Here is a 16,520-nt window from a genome sequence, read left to right on the forward strand (position 1 = left end):
TTAAATTCCCCTGTAATTATCTCGACATTTTCCTTCTGACACGCTTTTTCTATTTCCAGCTGCAACTTGTAGTCCACATCCCGGCTGCTGTTTGGAGGCCTGTATATAACTGCTATTAGTGTCTTTTTACCCTTGCCATTTCTTAATTCTACCCATAAGGATTCTACCTCTTCTGATCCTATGTCCCTTCTTTCTATTGATTTGATATCGTTACTTACCATCAGGGCCACGCCACCCCTTTTACCTACCTTCCTATCCTTCCTGTACACTGTGTATCCTTGGATATTCAGCTCCCAATCACATCCATCATTTAGCCATAACTCAGTGATGGCCACAATGTCATATCTTTTAACCTGCAGCTGTGCAGCAAGGTCATCCACTTTATTTCTAATGCTACGTGCATTTAAGTACAGTACATTTAGATCAGTATCTGTTGTCAATTTTGCTATATTTCTATTTTGCAGCAAATTATCCTGTATATTCTCCGGCCTGTCCTTCTTGCCATCTTTGCTGCACAGTATTTTTGACTTATTTCTATTTTCCTCTTCCTCGACCCTAACACCTTGGTTTCCTTCCCCTTGCCAACTTAGTTTAAACCCTCCCTAACAGCTATATTAAACAATGCTGCCAGGATATTAGTACCTTTTGAGTTCAGGTGTAATCCATCTTTTTTGTATAAGTCATACCTTCCCCAAAATAGATCCCAATGATTCAAGAATTTGAAACCCTGCCCCCTGCACCAGTTACTTAGCCACACATTCATCTGCTTAATTCTGCTATTCTTACCATCATTAGTGCGCAGCTCGGGCAGCAATCCTGATATTATTACTCTGGAGGTCCGGCTTTTCAATTTTCTTCCTAGCTCCCAGTAATCTTTCTTCAGGACCTTCTCTCTTTTTCTGTCTATGTTATTGGTACCAACATGTACCAAGACTTCTGGCTGCTCGCCTCTCTCCTCAGAATACTCTGGACCTGATCTGGGACATCCCGTACCTGGGCACCAGGGAGGCCACACACCATCCGGGTATCCCTGTCGAACTCGCAGAATCTCTTGTCCGTCCCCCTTAGGATGGAATCCCCTATAACTACCGCATTTCTACTTGCTCTCTTGATTTTGGCACTGGGCAGAATGCCAGAGTCTCATTCACTGTGGTCCTCCTCTGTCAGGTCTGCCTCTTCAACAGTCCTATGGACTCGGACCCCAAGATCCCTCTGATCCTCCACACTGCCAAGTGTCTTACCATTAATGCTATATTCTGTCATCATATTTGACCTACCAAAATGAACCACCTCTCACTTATCTAGGTTGAACTCCATCTGCCATTTCTCAGCCCAGTTTTGCATCCTATCAGTGTCCCATTGTAATTTCTGACAGCCTTCCACACTATCCACAACACCCTCAACCTTTGTTTCATCAGCAAATTTACTAACCCATCCCTCCACTTCCTCATCCAGGTCACTTATAAAAATCACAAAGAGTAGGGGTCCCAGAACAGATCACTGAGGCATACCACTGGTCACCGGCCTCCATGCAGAATATGACCCATCTCAACCACTCTTTGCCTTCTGTGGGCAAGCTAGTTCTGGATTCACAAAGCAATGTTCCCTCTGAACCCATGCCTCCTTACTTTCTCAATAAGCCTTGCTTGGGGTACCTCATCAAATGCCTTGCTGAAATCCATATACACTACATCTATGGCTCTACCTTCATTAATGTGTTTAGTCACATCCTCAAAAAATTCAATCAGGCTCGTAAGGCACGACCTGCCTTTGACAAAGCCATGTTGACTATTCCTAGTCATGTTATGCCTCTCCAAATGTTCATAAATCATGCCTCTCAAGATCTTCTCCATCAACTTACCAACCAGTGAAGTTGACCAAGCAGTTTTTACATTTTGATTGTCCGGAGGCGTAGAGTCAAAACAATCTTCCAGAGTGTTAGCAGAAGACTGCTTTATGTTGCTGCTTTTCAACTTGGAGATGTTCGGCCACTTTGGGGCTTTCTTGCCTTGTCAGCATCTCTTGGGCTGGATATGGATGTTCAGTTTAGAAACTATGAGATGATGGTCTGCCCAGCATTCAGCACCGCACATAGATTTTGTCACCCTTACATCCTGCATCTGTCTCTCTTCCTGACGATGATGTTGGCAATTAGGTGCCAGTGCTTAGAGTGATGATGCACCTTTGAAGTTCTGTTATGGGTGGGAAGGCGAAAGATAGTGTTGGTGATCAACAATTTATGTTCGGTAGGTCTGGAGTAGTTGAAGACCGATACTGTTGCAGTGGCCAACGGTGTATACCCCAATGACCCCATCCCAGAAGGGGTTGTCAGAGCCTACTCTTGTGTTAAACTCACCAAAGATGATAAAACTTGTCTGCTTTGGGACCAGTGGCAATAACTGAGTGCGGTTCTTCATAGAACTTATCCTTGACATCATCTGGTTTGGTCATGGTTGGGGCGTAAGCACTGATGATGGTGACATGTTTCTTACCATGCGGCATGGGGGGGAGATTCCCCTCTGAGGTCTGTCAGCATCGACTCTGTCCAACAGTGTGCGCACATTCCACACACCAAGGGTAAAAGAAATGATCCTTAATTTTCTCTTTGTATTTTGACCTCTGTGATAGGGTCCCTGCCAGCTGTGGTAAACTGGCCAGGGAATGAATGGCGCAGGCAATGTTCAAGACACCCTTTCTAGCCCCTTCCTCATACCAGGTAGGTGAGCAGTGCATTCCTGAAAAGAGCTGCTCAGTCACTCAAGACGCTGCCGATAGCTGCTCCTGGATAATGACCAGTTGGCCTGAGCCACAGTGTGCAGGTTTGTGGCTGTGGTTGGCAGTGTACCCACACCTGCCGCTTTGTCGCTAGCCTGTCGCCACAGGACAGGTTAGTTTGGGTTGGGAAGAATGGATGATGAGAGTGACGTGCAAAAATTTAATTTAAAGTGAGGAAGAGCTGCACAGTGTCGACTTCACTCACTTTTCTGAGACCATCTGTATCCGATGTCAAGACAGCTGGAGATGGAGTCAGATGTGGTGGCTGAGCATGACGACCATAGTGCCTCACCACGCTCTTAAGTGCTCCACAGCATCTTGCTGGGTTCTCCTTCCTGCCTGTTGGGCCAAACTAGTGGTTTCCTCCACACAGTCTGCCGGGTCTGATCTTTGCTAGCTTAGGTGGGCAAGCCCAAACTCATCGAGGGTTTAAGACCAGTAAGTTTCCCTCACCTGGTTTATTCTGCTCGTCAATGTGGTTTACCATGGTGTGGTCACTATTGCTAGCAAACGGCTACTTGGAACCACTGGTGAGAGCTGAGTGCCAGGTGGGGACCAATGGTGGACGAGCTACTCCCAGGGGAGCATGACGTGCCCACCTAATCTAAGGTGCTACTCCTCCCTGCCACCCCATACGCCTGTGTATCCACTTTCCACAGGGATCACTCTCATCGTAACTCCCATGTCCCCTCATCCCTTGCCACCAGCTCCCCCTCCAGGCACTTATCCCTTCAACTGTGCAAAGTGCTACACCTTACTACCATTCAGGGTCCTGAACAGTCCTTCTAGTGCATCAGATGTGAATCTATTGGGGTAATTTATTACATCCAGTGCTCCTGGTGTGGCCTCCTCTACATCGACAAGACCCAACGCAGATTGGGAATCACTTCGGCAAGCACCTTCATTCTGTCCCCCATATGGCCAGGATCTCCTGACGACCATCCATCTTAATTCAGTTTTCTAGTTCGTGGCCTTGTCTACACCATTTTTAGGGCTAAACACAGATTCCGTATATTCCATCTTGGTAGTCTTCAACCATTGGCATCAACATTGATCTCTCTAACTTCTGGTAATCACTCCACTCTGTCTGCTACCCCTATTCTCCCCTCCCCTCACCCCAACCCTTTGTTTTGCTTACCCTTCTGGCTTCTACCATTTCTCTTTTCCCTCCCCTACACTCCTGACCTACCCATCACCCACACCTTCCTCCCTCCTTCCCTTTATTCCATTGTCCATTATCTAGGTGAGAGTAAGCATTCGGCACGGACCAGAAGGGCCGAGATGTTCTGTTTCCGTGCTGTAATTGTTATATGGTTATATAAGTGACTTTGGCCATGGAATGATCATTGGTGCCAGACGAGGTGGTTTGAGTATCTCAAACTGCTGATCTCCTGGGATCAGCTGTAAGCTCCAGAGAATGGTGTGAAAAACAAAAAACATCCAGTGAGCAGCGGTTCTGTGAACAAAAACGCTTTGTTAATGAGAGGGGTTCAGAAGAGAATGGCCAGGCTGCTTCAAGCTGACAGGGAGGCGACAATAACTCGCCACATGTTACAACAGTGCTCAGACGCTGCTATGCCCTTTGGCCTGACTATCAGCCTGAACAAGACTGAAGTACTTCACCACCCCATGCCAAACACCAACCCCATAGAACCAAAAATCATTGTTGACGACAGCCAGCTGACAAATGTAAACAGCTTAAAATACTTGGGAAGCATCAACTCAAGAGATGGGTCTTTGGAGGAGGAAATTGACTCCAGGATCAGCAAGGCCAGCCAGGCTCGGGAGGCTGCGTACCAGAGTTCTCAATCAACATGACGTCCGCATCTTCACAAAGCTGAAAGTCTACAGAGCTGTGGCCATCCCTACTCTCCTATACGGATGTGAGACATGGACTCTGTACCAAGGACACATCAAACAACTGGAGAAATTTCACACGCGCGCCCTCCACTCCATCCTTGGCATTCGTTGGCAAGACCATGTCTCCAACCTGGAGGTCTTGGATCGCGCGGAGTCCACCAGCATTGAGTCCCTGATCATCAGAGCCCAGATGCGGTGGGTGGAACACATCATCAGAATGGACGACCACCGTATGCCTCGCCAGCTGCTCTATGGTGAACTGGAGAGCGGAAAGAGACCTCAAGGTTGTCCACACAAGCGCTACAAAGACACTGTGAAGGAAACCCTACGCTACTGTAACGTCCAGCCGAGGGAACTAGAAGCTGCGGCTGCTGACAGAACCCGCTGGCGAGCCCTGTGCTATGAAGCCTACACCAGTTTTGAAGACGGGCGCTGCCAAAAACCGATGGAAAACCGTGAGCAGCGTCACAGAACAGCAGTCACAATTATTACAACAACGGACTTCCAGTGTCCCCATTGTACCAGACTCTGCGCTTCCAGACTGGGACTGCAGAGCCACCTCCGTGTCCACAGATGAACTGCACAACAGCATGTCGTCTTCCAATCCGATGACTACCACAACAACAACAGTGCTGTGTAGAAGAGCATCTCTATACATACAAGATGAAGAACCTTGAAGTGGATGGGTTACAGAAGCAGATGTTGGTGTACCCAATAGGTGGGCCTAATAAAGTGGCCACTGAGTGTATATTTACACAAGTCTTGCAACCAGATTAGTTAAATTCACCTACTAAATATAGATATTAATATAGATACGAAAGATAGTGCCACGGTTAGCATGACCATTAGCACAATGCTATTACAGCTCAGGACGCTCCAGAGTTCAGAGTTCACTTCCGGAGTCTCTGTCTGTTCTTCCCGTGAACGTATGTGTTTTCCCTGGGTGCTCTTGTTTTCTCCTTCAGTTCAAAGACGCATTGGCTATGAGGTCCACAAACAAGAGAAAATCTGTAGATGATGGAAATCCGGAGCAACACACACAAAGTGCTGGAGGAACTCAGAAGGCCAGGTAGCATCAATGGGGGAAAAATGTAGTCAATGTTTCGGGCCAAGACCCTTCAGCAGGACTGGGGGAAGAAGATGAGGAGTAGTTCTAAAATCTACTTTTAAATCTATTAAATCTTTTAAATTTAGTGCCTGGCCTGAATTCCTCCAGCATTTTGTGTATATTGCTCGGTTTGTAGGTTAATTGGTCATTGTAAATTGTCCTGTGATTGGGCTGGGGTTAAATCGGTGGGTTGCTGGGCGGTGAGGCTCGTTGGGCTGGAAGGGTCTGTTCTGCGCTGTATCTCTGAATAAATAAAATAAAAGAGCCAATAATTTGGACGTTGTTTTTTATTTGTGGGAGTTTGCTGTGCACAAACTGTCTGTCTCACCTCCCATATTACAACAGTGACCTTGCTTCAAAAATAAGTGATTGGCTGTAAGGCTTTTCTGTGCTAAATGGTGCTATGTAGGTGTAGACAAAACAAACTGCAGATGTTGGAAATCAGAAAACGCTGCAAACTTGTCAGCAGGTCAAGTAGTGTCTACAGAGAGAGGGAACAGTTCACAGTTCAGAACAGGATGTGATGAAGGGTCTTTAACTTGAACATTAACTGTTCCACTTTCCATAGATGCTGCTTAATCTGCTGTGCGTTTCTGTTCTACAGAAATGCAAGTACACGCAGTCCCTGGGTTAGAAAAGGGTTCAGTTCCTGATGTCTACCCCCCCAATCAATTTCAGTTTTCCCAAAGTCAGAATTGTCTATTTTCTATATACATATATCATAACACTCTGCATACTTTTGCTATTCTTTTATTTCACAGAATTTCTTGTATGTTTGTCATTTTAACTAGTTAATATTAACATTATTACTGACTTGAAAAATTCTTCTCAAATTTATGGGAGAATTTACATAAAGCTGGACTTCCCCGTAAATTAAATGTGCCATAATCCAGGAAATCCCTGTAGCTTGTTCCAAACTGTATGGACATCATGTCCATGACGATGGAGAGGAAGACTAACAGTTCAGCACGGACTAGATGAGCTGACGTTCCTGTACTGTAGATTGTACAGTACTGGAGACTGTGGGTTCTCTAGTACCTTCTCCAGGGATTGGTTAAGGTAGCATTTAAGATGGGTGATATCTGAGGGACGTTAAGAGGTTCACATGGTGTCAATGTAAGTAGGGCACAGATGGGCCAAATGGCAAGTTTTAATGCTCTCCATTTGTTCCATAGGATCGACGAAGAGTTACTTGGAGATGGTCATGGTTATAGTCCAAAAGCAATCCATTCCTGGCTGACCAGAGTCATGTATAACAGGTGAGTTTTATTTGTCACGTGTACATTGAAACCCGTAGTGAAGTATGTTGTTTGCATCTACGACCAATGCAGATCCAGGATACGCTGGGGACGGCCCGCAAGTGTCGCCACGCTTCTGGCACCAACACAGCATGCCCACACCTCACTAACCATAATCTCTGCGTCTTTGTAATGTGGGAGTAAACGCACGCAGTCAGAGTGAAAACGTGCAAGCTCCTTTCAGTCAAAGGTGGGAATTGAACCGCAATCAGTAATCACTGCGCACTGTAATAGTGTTGCACTACCCACTATGCTGTCATACCACTACGGTGATGGTAAGCACTGAGAGCTTCGCAGCAATCCCTATTCCCATTCCAGCATGTTGGTCCACGGCCTCCAACCTGATGGCATAAACATTGATTTCTCTTAACTTACAATGGCTTTCCCCCTCCCTCTTCCTCCTCCTTCCATTCCCTACTCTGGCTGCCCTCTTACCTCTTCTCGTCACCAGCCAATCACCTCCTCTGGTACCCTTTTCCCTTTCTCCCATGGTCCACTCTCCTTTCCTCTCAGATTTTTTTCTCCAGCCCTTTACCTTTTCCACCTATCAACTCCCTGCTTCTTTCTTCCTCCCCGACCCACCTGGCTTCACTTATCACCACCTAGTTTTTACTCCTTGCCCTTCCCCTACCTCCTCATTCTAGCTTCTTCCCTCTCCCTTCCCGGTCTCTGCTCCAAACGTCAACTGTTTATCCACTTCCTGATATGTTGCCTGACTGGCAGAGTTCCTCCAGCATCGTGTGTGTGTCGCTCTCAATTTCCAGCATCTGTAGAATCTCTTGTGTTCTGAGCATTCCCATGCTCTATGGCTCAAGCTTTCTCTTTTTTCCCCAGGAGGTGCAAGATGAATCCTCTGTGGAACACAGTGGTCATCGGTGGAATAAGCAACAACGAGAGGTAGGCTGCTGAACTTGGAATGAGGAGGGCTGAGAGCCAGGTGTTGATTTGTGTCTGGTCCCTTGGATGGAAGGGAAAGGTCTTACTATTGGCTATAGAGCTGTGAATGAGATGTGCATACCACTTCATCGACCACATCAGAACCACAAGTAGCCCAGAACTTGCACAACCTTTCTTCCTTGATGGACCGAAAGAGCCTGATAATTTTCAGGAATGGCCTCTCATGGTCAATAGGTTCCAGGTGGCTGGATTGGCGTCTGGAGTGCACTAGGCCAGCGGTCCCCAACCACCGGGCTGTGGACCGGTACCGGGCCGCAAAGCATGTGCTACCGGACCACGAGGAAACGATATGAGTCATCTGCACCTTTCCTCATTCCCTGTCGCGCACTGTTGAACTTGAACAGGGTTGCCAACTGTCCCGTATTTGCTGGAACATCCCGTATATCGGGCTAAATTGGTTTGTCCCATACGGGACCGCCCTTGTCCCGTATTTCCCCCGCTAAGGTAGAGTGTTCCTATGAAACCTTTTGTGCTGAAATGGCGTAAAGCGAAGAAGCAATTACCATTAATTTATATGGGAAAAATTTTTGAGTGTTCCCAGACCCAAAAAATAACCTACCAAATCATACCAAATAACACATAAAACCGAAAATAACTCTAACATATAGTAAAATCAGGAATGATATGATAAATACACAGCCTATATAAAGTAGAAATAATGTATGTACAGTGTAGTCGGGAAGATTAAGCCAAAACCAATTTGTGGAGAAAAAAATTGGCAGGTACAGGCATGCACACGTCACATAGGCGAACGTCACGCATGCGCACACAGCAACCCGTGCAAGGCTTCATGGTCATGGTAGTCTTTCTCGGGGTAAACACGTGTCTCATCAACACATACAAAACGCTGGTGAACACAGCAGGCCAGGCAGCATCTATAGGAAGAGGTACAGTGGACATTTCGGGCCAGGACCCTTCATCAGGATTTGACTGCTACTTTTGTCCCTTATTTGGGAGTGAGAAAGTTGGCAACCCTAACTGTAAAAGACATGTTGAGGTGAGTTTAACCCTACTTGACACACCCCCCACCCCACCGGTTGGCCGGTCCGCAAGAATATTGTCAATATTAAACCGGTCCGCGGTACAAAAAAGGTTGGGGACCCCTGCACTAGGCAATCACAAGCATGAGTAGCATGAGTAGGCTGCTGGAGCACAATGATTGTTCCAACAGTGGAGGGCAAAATCCTCACCAGGGCCAACTCGTGTGTTTAATCCAGCAGTCTGGAACCTGTAAACCATGAGAGGCCATCCTGAAAATCAGCTGGTCCTTTCAGTCCATCAGGGAAGGAAAGGAAATCCTGTTCTGCTGAGTAAGTTCTGTGCTACTTGTGGTTCTGATGTGCTTGATGAAATATTTTGCATGTCTCTTTCACAGCTCTATCTACTCCTCAACCAAAATGTAGTGTGGCGGTTAGCATAATGCTATTTTAATAAATAAGTGTAAGAAGTTTGTAACATTCTCTCTGTGACCGTATGAGTTTCCTCCCATGTTTCAAAGACATATGGGTTAGTAGATTAATTGGTCGCATAGGTGTAATTGGGCAGTGCTGGCTGTACCGAGAGCCTGTTACTGACACCTTTCCCCTCTGTCTAAGGAAGCACATACTATACTAGTATATACTAAACTCCAATTTAATAAACCCCTTTGAAGGCTCTCAGCCCATAATGTCAACTGTTTATTCGCCTCCATAGATTCTGCCTGACTTTCCTCCAGCGTTTTGTGCACGTGTTTTAAACCAGCCGCACTGCAGATGATGCAGTGTCTCCCTCTCCTTAGGGTTAGTAAGGTAGGGTAAGTAGGTTGGGGCTGGAACCATGGAGACTCTTGCCCCCAGCACAGCTTCAGACTGTTGGTCGATGACACAGACAGCATGTTTTGATGTACATGTGACAAATAGAGCTTAATCTGTAAGTGCTGGGAAACCAGACTGGTATAGATAGGTGCTTGATGTGGTGATGGGCAAAAGGGTCTGTTCCTGTGGTGTCGGACTGCATTGCCTCAAACAGTAAAGTAGCCCTCTGAGCTGTGGCATTCTTCAGCCAATTTCATGGTGGGTCTTGACTGAATACATCAAAGGTTGCAGTAGATCCCTTACAAAGTCAGGTAGGCTCCACTGTTCTGATACCTGGAAAGACGTAGCTTTGACTCACTAGTGTTGGGCTTCAGAAACCAGTGACACCAGGTGGTGATTGATAAAGCACCACTAGTCACCAGATTACAACTGACTGTTGAAAGGGACTTGGGAGTCCACTTGCAGGATTCCTTAAAGGTTAAGTTGGTAGTAAGGAAGGCTTTCATTTTAAAAGAACTAGAATACAAAAGCAAGGATGTATGGCTGAGGTTTTATAAGGCATTGGTCAGACTGCGCTTGGAGTATTGTGAGCAATGTTGGGTCCCTTATTTAAGAAAAGATGTGCTGGCATTGGAGAGGGTCCAGAGGAGGTTCACAAGAATGATTCCTGGAATGAAAGGGTTAATGTATGCAGAGTGTTTGGCTCTGGACCTGAACTTGCTGGAGTTTAGAAGAAAGGTGGGGGGAATTTTCATTAAAACATACTGAATATTAAAAGGTTTAGATATAGTAAAAGTGGGGAAGATGTTCTGTTATCAGGAGAGTCTCGGCCCAGAAGGTCCAGGCTCAGACTAGAAGGACATCTATTTAGAACAGAGATGGGAAGAATTTCTTGAGTCACAGGGTGATGAATTTGTGGAATTCAATGTCGCAGACGGCTGTGGAGGCCAAGTCATTGGGTACATTTAAAGTGAAAGTTGATAGGTTCTTGATTAGTAAGGGTGTTGAAGGTAATGGGAAGAAGGCAGGAGAATGGGGTTGAGAGGGATAATAGATCAGCCAGGATCAAATGGTGGAGTAGACTTGATGGGCCAAATGGCCTTATTCTGTTTTTATGTCTTGTATGGTGCGAAATGGGTAAATAACAGAGTTTAAAACCCTGCCCAACATTTGCAGCTTTCTGGGTTACGTAGACAAGCTCGGCGTCGCCTATGAGGCTCCGACAGTGGCAACTGGTTTCGGCGCCTACCTCGCGCAGGTGAGTCCCCATCACCTTTGGGGCTAAGTGCCATTTCTCCGAAGTTTTGTTCCTTCCCTCTTGCCTTTGTACTGATAGTTTTGATTTTCACCCACAGCCCCTGATGAGGGAAGCCGCTGAAAGCCAATCCGTCATTTCCAAAGATGAAGCTCGCCAGCTGATCGAGCGCTGCTTGAAGGTCCTTTATTACCGGGATGCACGGTCTTATAACCGGGTAAGCAAAGCTGGCCGGAGCCTGGATTAACACAAGTTCTGAGGGGCGGGTAGACAAAGACACAGGAGACTGCAGATGCTGGAATTGGAGCAACACACAAAATGCTGGAGGAACTCTGCAAGTCAGGAAACAGTAATGGGGAGAAATGGCCTGTTTGTTTTGGGTTGAGGCCTCAAATTCTGTTTATTTTTCTCTGTAGATGCTACCTGACCTGCTTAGTTCCTCCTGTACTTTATACTGCTGCAGACAAAGGAACAAGTAGCCTTAACACTGTAAATCACCAATAATTTGTCCAGGTCCAGCTATGGGGATGCTATGGCCAAGAAAAAGCCTCTATACTTCCTCAAGAGGGTAAGGAAATCGACATGCCCCCATTGACCTGAATCAATGTTTAAAGATGCATCATAGAAAGCATCAGTATGCAGGTGCATCACAGCTTTCTTTGGCAACCTCTCTTCGCGAGACTGCAAGGAATTTCAGAAGATTTTGCAGGCAGGTTCAGTGATGATATTTCAAAGTCATTTGGATTACAAAGTTCTGATGAAGCGTCTCTGCCTGTACTGCCCATAGCTGTTGCTCGACCTGCTGAGTTCCTTCGGCATTTTGTGTTTGTTGCTCTGGATAGTACTGTACATGAATAGGGAAAGTTTGGAAGGATAAGGGCCAAGCACAGGAAAATGGGACAAGCTTTGGTGGGCTCCTTGGTCAGCATGAACAAGTTGGGCCAAAGGGCCAGTATCCATGCCGTATGACTAATAAAAACATAACAGCATTAACGAAAATCAGTGGCTGATATACAACACTGATTTGGTGGGCTCAGGGTCCTGTTTGTGCTGTATCTTGGTAACCATCAAACTGTTCACCAGTAAGTGCAGTGATGGGAAAAAGCAATTGCAGTGAGTGGGGTTGGAGAAATTTACGCGCGCGTGCGTGTGTGTGTGTGTTTGTCCTTGTCCTTGTCCTTTAAAACTCTTTAACCTATGTATCCTTGTCATTGATACCCCTATCATGGCAAAGAAGATTCTGACTGTCATATCTTCCCTCAACCTCCAACACTCAGAGAAAGAAATACAAATTTGTCCAAACTCTCCTTATAACTAAAACTCAACAATTCATGCAATGATCTGGGGAAACATCATTTATATCTTCCCGATTTTTAAAAGACATATGTTTTAAAAGGAGACCAAGTCTTTGCTCATTGTACTGCTGTTGTAATTCTTAACACGTTTGCTGTTTGCCTCGCAGTACCAATTAGCGACAGTCACTGTGGCCGGCGTGGAAATCGAAGGACCGCTCTCGGCTGACACCAACTGGGAAATAGCACATATGATAAGGTACATATGAGTGATGGTAGATAAGAGGTTGATTTGGCTGTTGAGAGACTGAGAAAGCAGAGCTACTGGACACGGGTATGCTGCGGCAAGAACTTGTCTCCTGATCCCCCACCCAAAGTCTCTCCTCCAGGAACACCCCAGCAATGTTGCACATTTTCATTCCTCTTTTCTAGATGAGCGCAGTGAATGAACTTAACCTCATCCAGGACACGACAGTGTTCTCAGCCATCTCCTATCCACCCATTTTCATTGTTCACTGTCCATGTTAACTGTAGTTTCTGCACTGGGTAATGTGCACTAAAGTAACTCCTGGAAAAGGACCAGGGTGTTCACAACCTGAAGTCATGGAGGGGTACAGCGCCCAAAAGGGACCATTCAGCCCATTGAATGTCTATTACCTCAGTCACCCATTTACACTGATCCTACACAAACCAGGATCAGAATAAGAAAGATGGGGCCAGAGAGTGGCAACTTTTTGCATGCAGCTCTGAAGGGAATCATCAAACATTCCCATCTAGGATTACTACAGCGGAACTCTACAGTCACAGCCCCAATAGTTCAGTATGCAACAGTTTTTTTTAAAAGATATACCATGTTAATCTTTCCCACATCCCCATCAACCACAACACCCAACCCCTAAACTTCACTCCTCACCCACATACTCGTGCAACTTACAGCAGGCCTGCGCGTACCAACCCACCAACCGCATGTGTTTGGGATGTTGGAATATGGATTCTGATGCTTAAATCCAAGGTACTTTTTGAAGTCAGGAATGGCACAAAACCTTTGTCTTCACGGTTGTTTTATTAAGAGTTGATAGAACAAAGGAAATGGGAGCAGGAGCTCGTAGCAGAAGGCTCACAGGCATGGTGCTGTTTTGTGCTTAGCTATTTTATATTCAGAGATAAGGGAAAATTAAATTCCAATCTACAGATAACAATTAACCAATTAGAAAATACTTATTCAATACTGCAGTAAAAATGAACCAATGAGCACACTTATACACTTAATGCAGAACAAAGAAGCTTCCAGAGCATTCCAGAATTATACTCTGCATAACCACTGGAAACTTAATAAAGTATTATATGCATAGAAGAACTACCGTATTTGGGCCGGCTGGTGGCGTAACAACATCGGCGCTGGACCTGGGAGCAGAGGTTCCCGGGTTCGAAACTAGTCGGGTCCGCCCCTCGAGCACGCTTTCCATCCGTGCCGGGTTGAGTGGGGACACCGCAACTCAACCTCGTAAAATAAAGGGAAAATACTGTGAAAATGTCTGTGTGAGGAGTGGCCCGCCACACAGTCCCTCCCCCCTCCCCCCCTCTCTTTCCCCCCCTCTCTCTCCCCCCCCTCTCTCTCCCCCCCCTCTCTCTCTCTCTCTCTCTTCCCCCCCCAATATAATGTAACAAAAATTAATAGAGATGGTTAGAAGTAGCATTTGTGATTGCCAGTTCTCTGCTCTGTGCCTCTTCACATTGCTGTCCAATAATTATATGACTTAAACTCTTTCTGTTTCAGTGGGTTTGAATAGAAGAGCTCAGCGTCCACAGCAGGACTGGTGAATCAACAGGAGCGGAACCTTTCCACAGAGGACTCGAAAAGCCATTGCTTGTTTGCTGTTGTATCTCTTGGAATTGTTCCATTGTGTTTGTTTCAGTGTATATGTTTTATAATGGGCTGGGGTGGGCAGAGATAAGTAACACAAAAAATAAAAAATAAAATACTGTCTTCGAGGACTGGCATTTCACTTGCATTCTTCGTTCTCATGAGACATTTTTCTGAGGAACAACTGAATCAAAAAACGGGTTTCACAATGGTACAGTGCTCCTGTAGCTCTGTGGACTGGAACTCAGTATATTTGCCTAATTATTACTGATGTGTGATGAAATTTGGTGTTTTGCGGTAGCAGTACAGTGCAAGAATGAAAACTTATGGAGAAAATAGCTGGGATTTTCTTCGCTTATTTGGGACACTATGCTGCTTAATTGGGGGGACTGTAGCCAAATAGTTTCTAACTAGTGTCAGTCGCATGTACTTGTGTGGCTGTTTGACACTACAGTACATCGTGCTTAGAATGAACAGTTTTTAAATATTGGCAGTTGCGTGTGTTTGTGTTCAAAATCCGTGATTTTTGTCACTGATGGTGAGAAGTAAGCGGTTTTGAGCATTAAGGGTTGGAGATGCGAGAAAGGGCTGGGAGTGAAAATGAAAATATTTCACTACTTCAAATTAGGAACCATGAATAATTTGGAGGATGCAACAGTTTCTAACTAGCATCAGCTGCATGCACTTGTATGGCCATTAGACACTACACCATGCTTAAAACTAAGTTTTTGAATGGCATTGGTTGTGTATTAGTCATTTGGGCTAACCAATGCCGAATTAAAAAGTAGTGATTTTTGAGACGTTTTCATGCGGGAAGGCAATGAAGGCACAGGGAGTCTGCACTAATTTTTTTTTCATTCATTCATTTACTGTGCAAAAATCTTAGGCACATACACATAGCTATGTCTTTCCAATTACCAAATAACACTTAATACTACTGAGCTAATACAAAGCTAAAAACTCTTGTATCTGTTTCCCAACCACCTTACTATTTTAGCCAATATACGGTACTGTGCAAACGCCTTAAACACCCTAGTTATATATTTGTGCTTAAGACATTTGCACAATACAGTGTATATAGAATTTAATGAGTAGTGCAAAAAGAGCAAAAACATTGAAGTGTTCAGGGGTTTGTTGTCTGTTCAGAAATCTGAAGCTGCTCCTAAAATGTTGAGTGTGTGTCTTCAGGCTCCTGTACCTAACTCCTCATAGTAGCAGTGAGAAGAGGGAATGTCCTGGGTGATTGAATGCTGACTTTTTGAGGCCTTGCCTTTTGAGGGTGTCATGGGTGCTGGGGAGGCCAGGCCCATGATGGAGCTGGCTAAGTTTGCAACCATCTGCAGCATTTTCTGTTCCTCTGCAGTAGCCCCTCAATACTAGACAATGATGCAACCAGTTAGAATGCTCTCCCTGGTACATCTGTGCATCACACACAGCAAGTTCCCATGATTGACCGAAGTGCTCATATCCTAATTCAGACTTAATGATGTTGAACGAGGGTTGATAAAACAGATAGCCTGACACCAGGAGAGCTTCCCTCTCTTTAAGTTGGTCATAAGAGTTTTCGCCACAACATCATGAGCCGAAAGGCCTGTCTAGTGCTGTACTGTTCTATGTCTGAATGTCAGTTTTTGGGGCTCTAAATTTGGCCTCAGACCTTTGACCTTGTCACTTCCAGATCAGAGTGCTCCCATCTCTGGTGTGACTTACAAAAGCAAACGGACTAAGTGGAGTTTGTCTCAACCCTAATGTCTTCATGTCCTATGTCCTACACTTAAGTTCTGAGTTTTGAACCATAACTAACTACAAAATGTTACAAATAACAAGAAATTCTGCGGATGCCAGAAATCTTGAGCAATACTCACAAAGTGCTGGAGAAACTCATCTGGTCAGGCAGTATCTATGGAGGAGAATAAACAGCTGATGTTTTGGGTCGAGACCCTTCACCAGGATTGGAAAGGAAGGGGGCAGAAGGAAGAATAAGAAGTGGGAGGAGTACAAGCTGGCAGTCGATACGTGAAACCCTACTCCTTCCCCCTTCCTTTCCAGTCCTGATGAAGTGCTTCAAAACAGAAATGTCACTGGTCGTTACAAATGAGAGGGAACATTGATTGCAAACTAAATAAATCAACATTTTCACCCACACACTTTGAAAGGGAGAATAAAACTACACCTGTGCAAATCTGGTGACCTTGTGATCTCTGTCTCAGAGGCTGATGTCAACATCCTTCAGGAGAGTGAACTCTCACAACACATCAGGCTCTGATGGTGTATTTGGTAGGGCATGAAAACTTGTGCAAACCAACTGGCGGGAGTGT

General features: G+C 45.4%; 1 protein-coding gene across 1 annotated transcript in view; it reads left to right on the forward strand.

Annotated features, from left to right (window-relative positions):
* The window catches only part of psmb4 (proteasome 20S subunit beta 4), a 28,781-nt gene extending 14,451 nt beyond the window's left edge, over positions 1–14,330 (forward strand). Inside the window, exons 3-8 of the mRNA XM_063041719.1 lie at positions 6,919–7,002; positions 7,876–7,938; positions 10,968–11,049; positions 11,147–11,263; positions 12,509–12,597; positions 14,116–14,330. Of these exons, the coding sequence (XP_062897789.1) occupies positions 6,919–7,002; positions 7,876–7,938; positions 10,968–11,049; positions 11,147–11,263; positions 12,509–12,597; positions 14,116–14,128 (448 nt within the window). The 3' untranslated portion in view covers positions 14,129–14,330. The remainder of the gene's footprint in view (positions 1–6,918; positions 7,003–7,875; positions 7,939–10,967; positions 11,050–11,146; positions 11,264–12,508; positions 12,598–14,115) is intronic.
* The last annotated feature ends 2,190 nt before the right edge of the window (positions 14,331–16,520 follow it).

The sequence above is a fragment of the Mobula hypostoma genome, chromosome 2 (genome assembly GCF_963921235.1).
Source record: "Mobula hypostoma chromosome 2, sMobHyp1.1, whole genome shotgun sequence".
In the NCBI taxonomy this organism is placed as follows: domain Eukaryota; kingdom Metazoa; phylum Chordata; class Chondrichthyes; order Myliobatiformes; family Myliobatidae; genus Mobula; species Mobula hypostoma.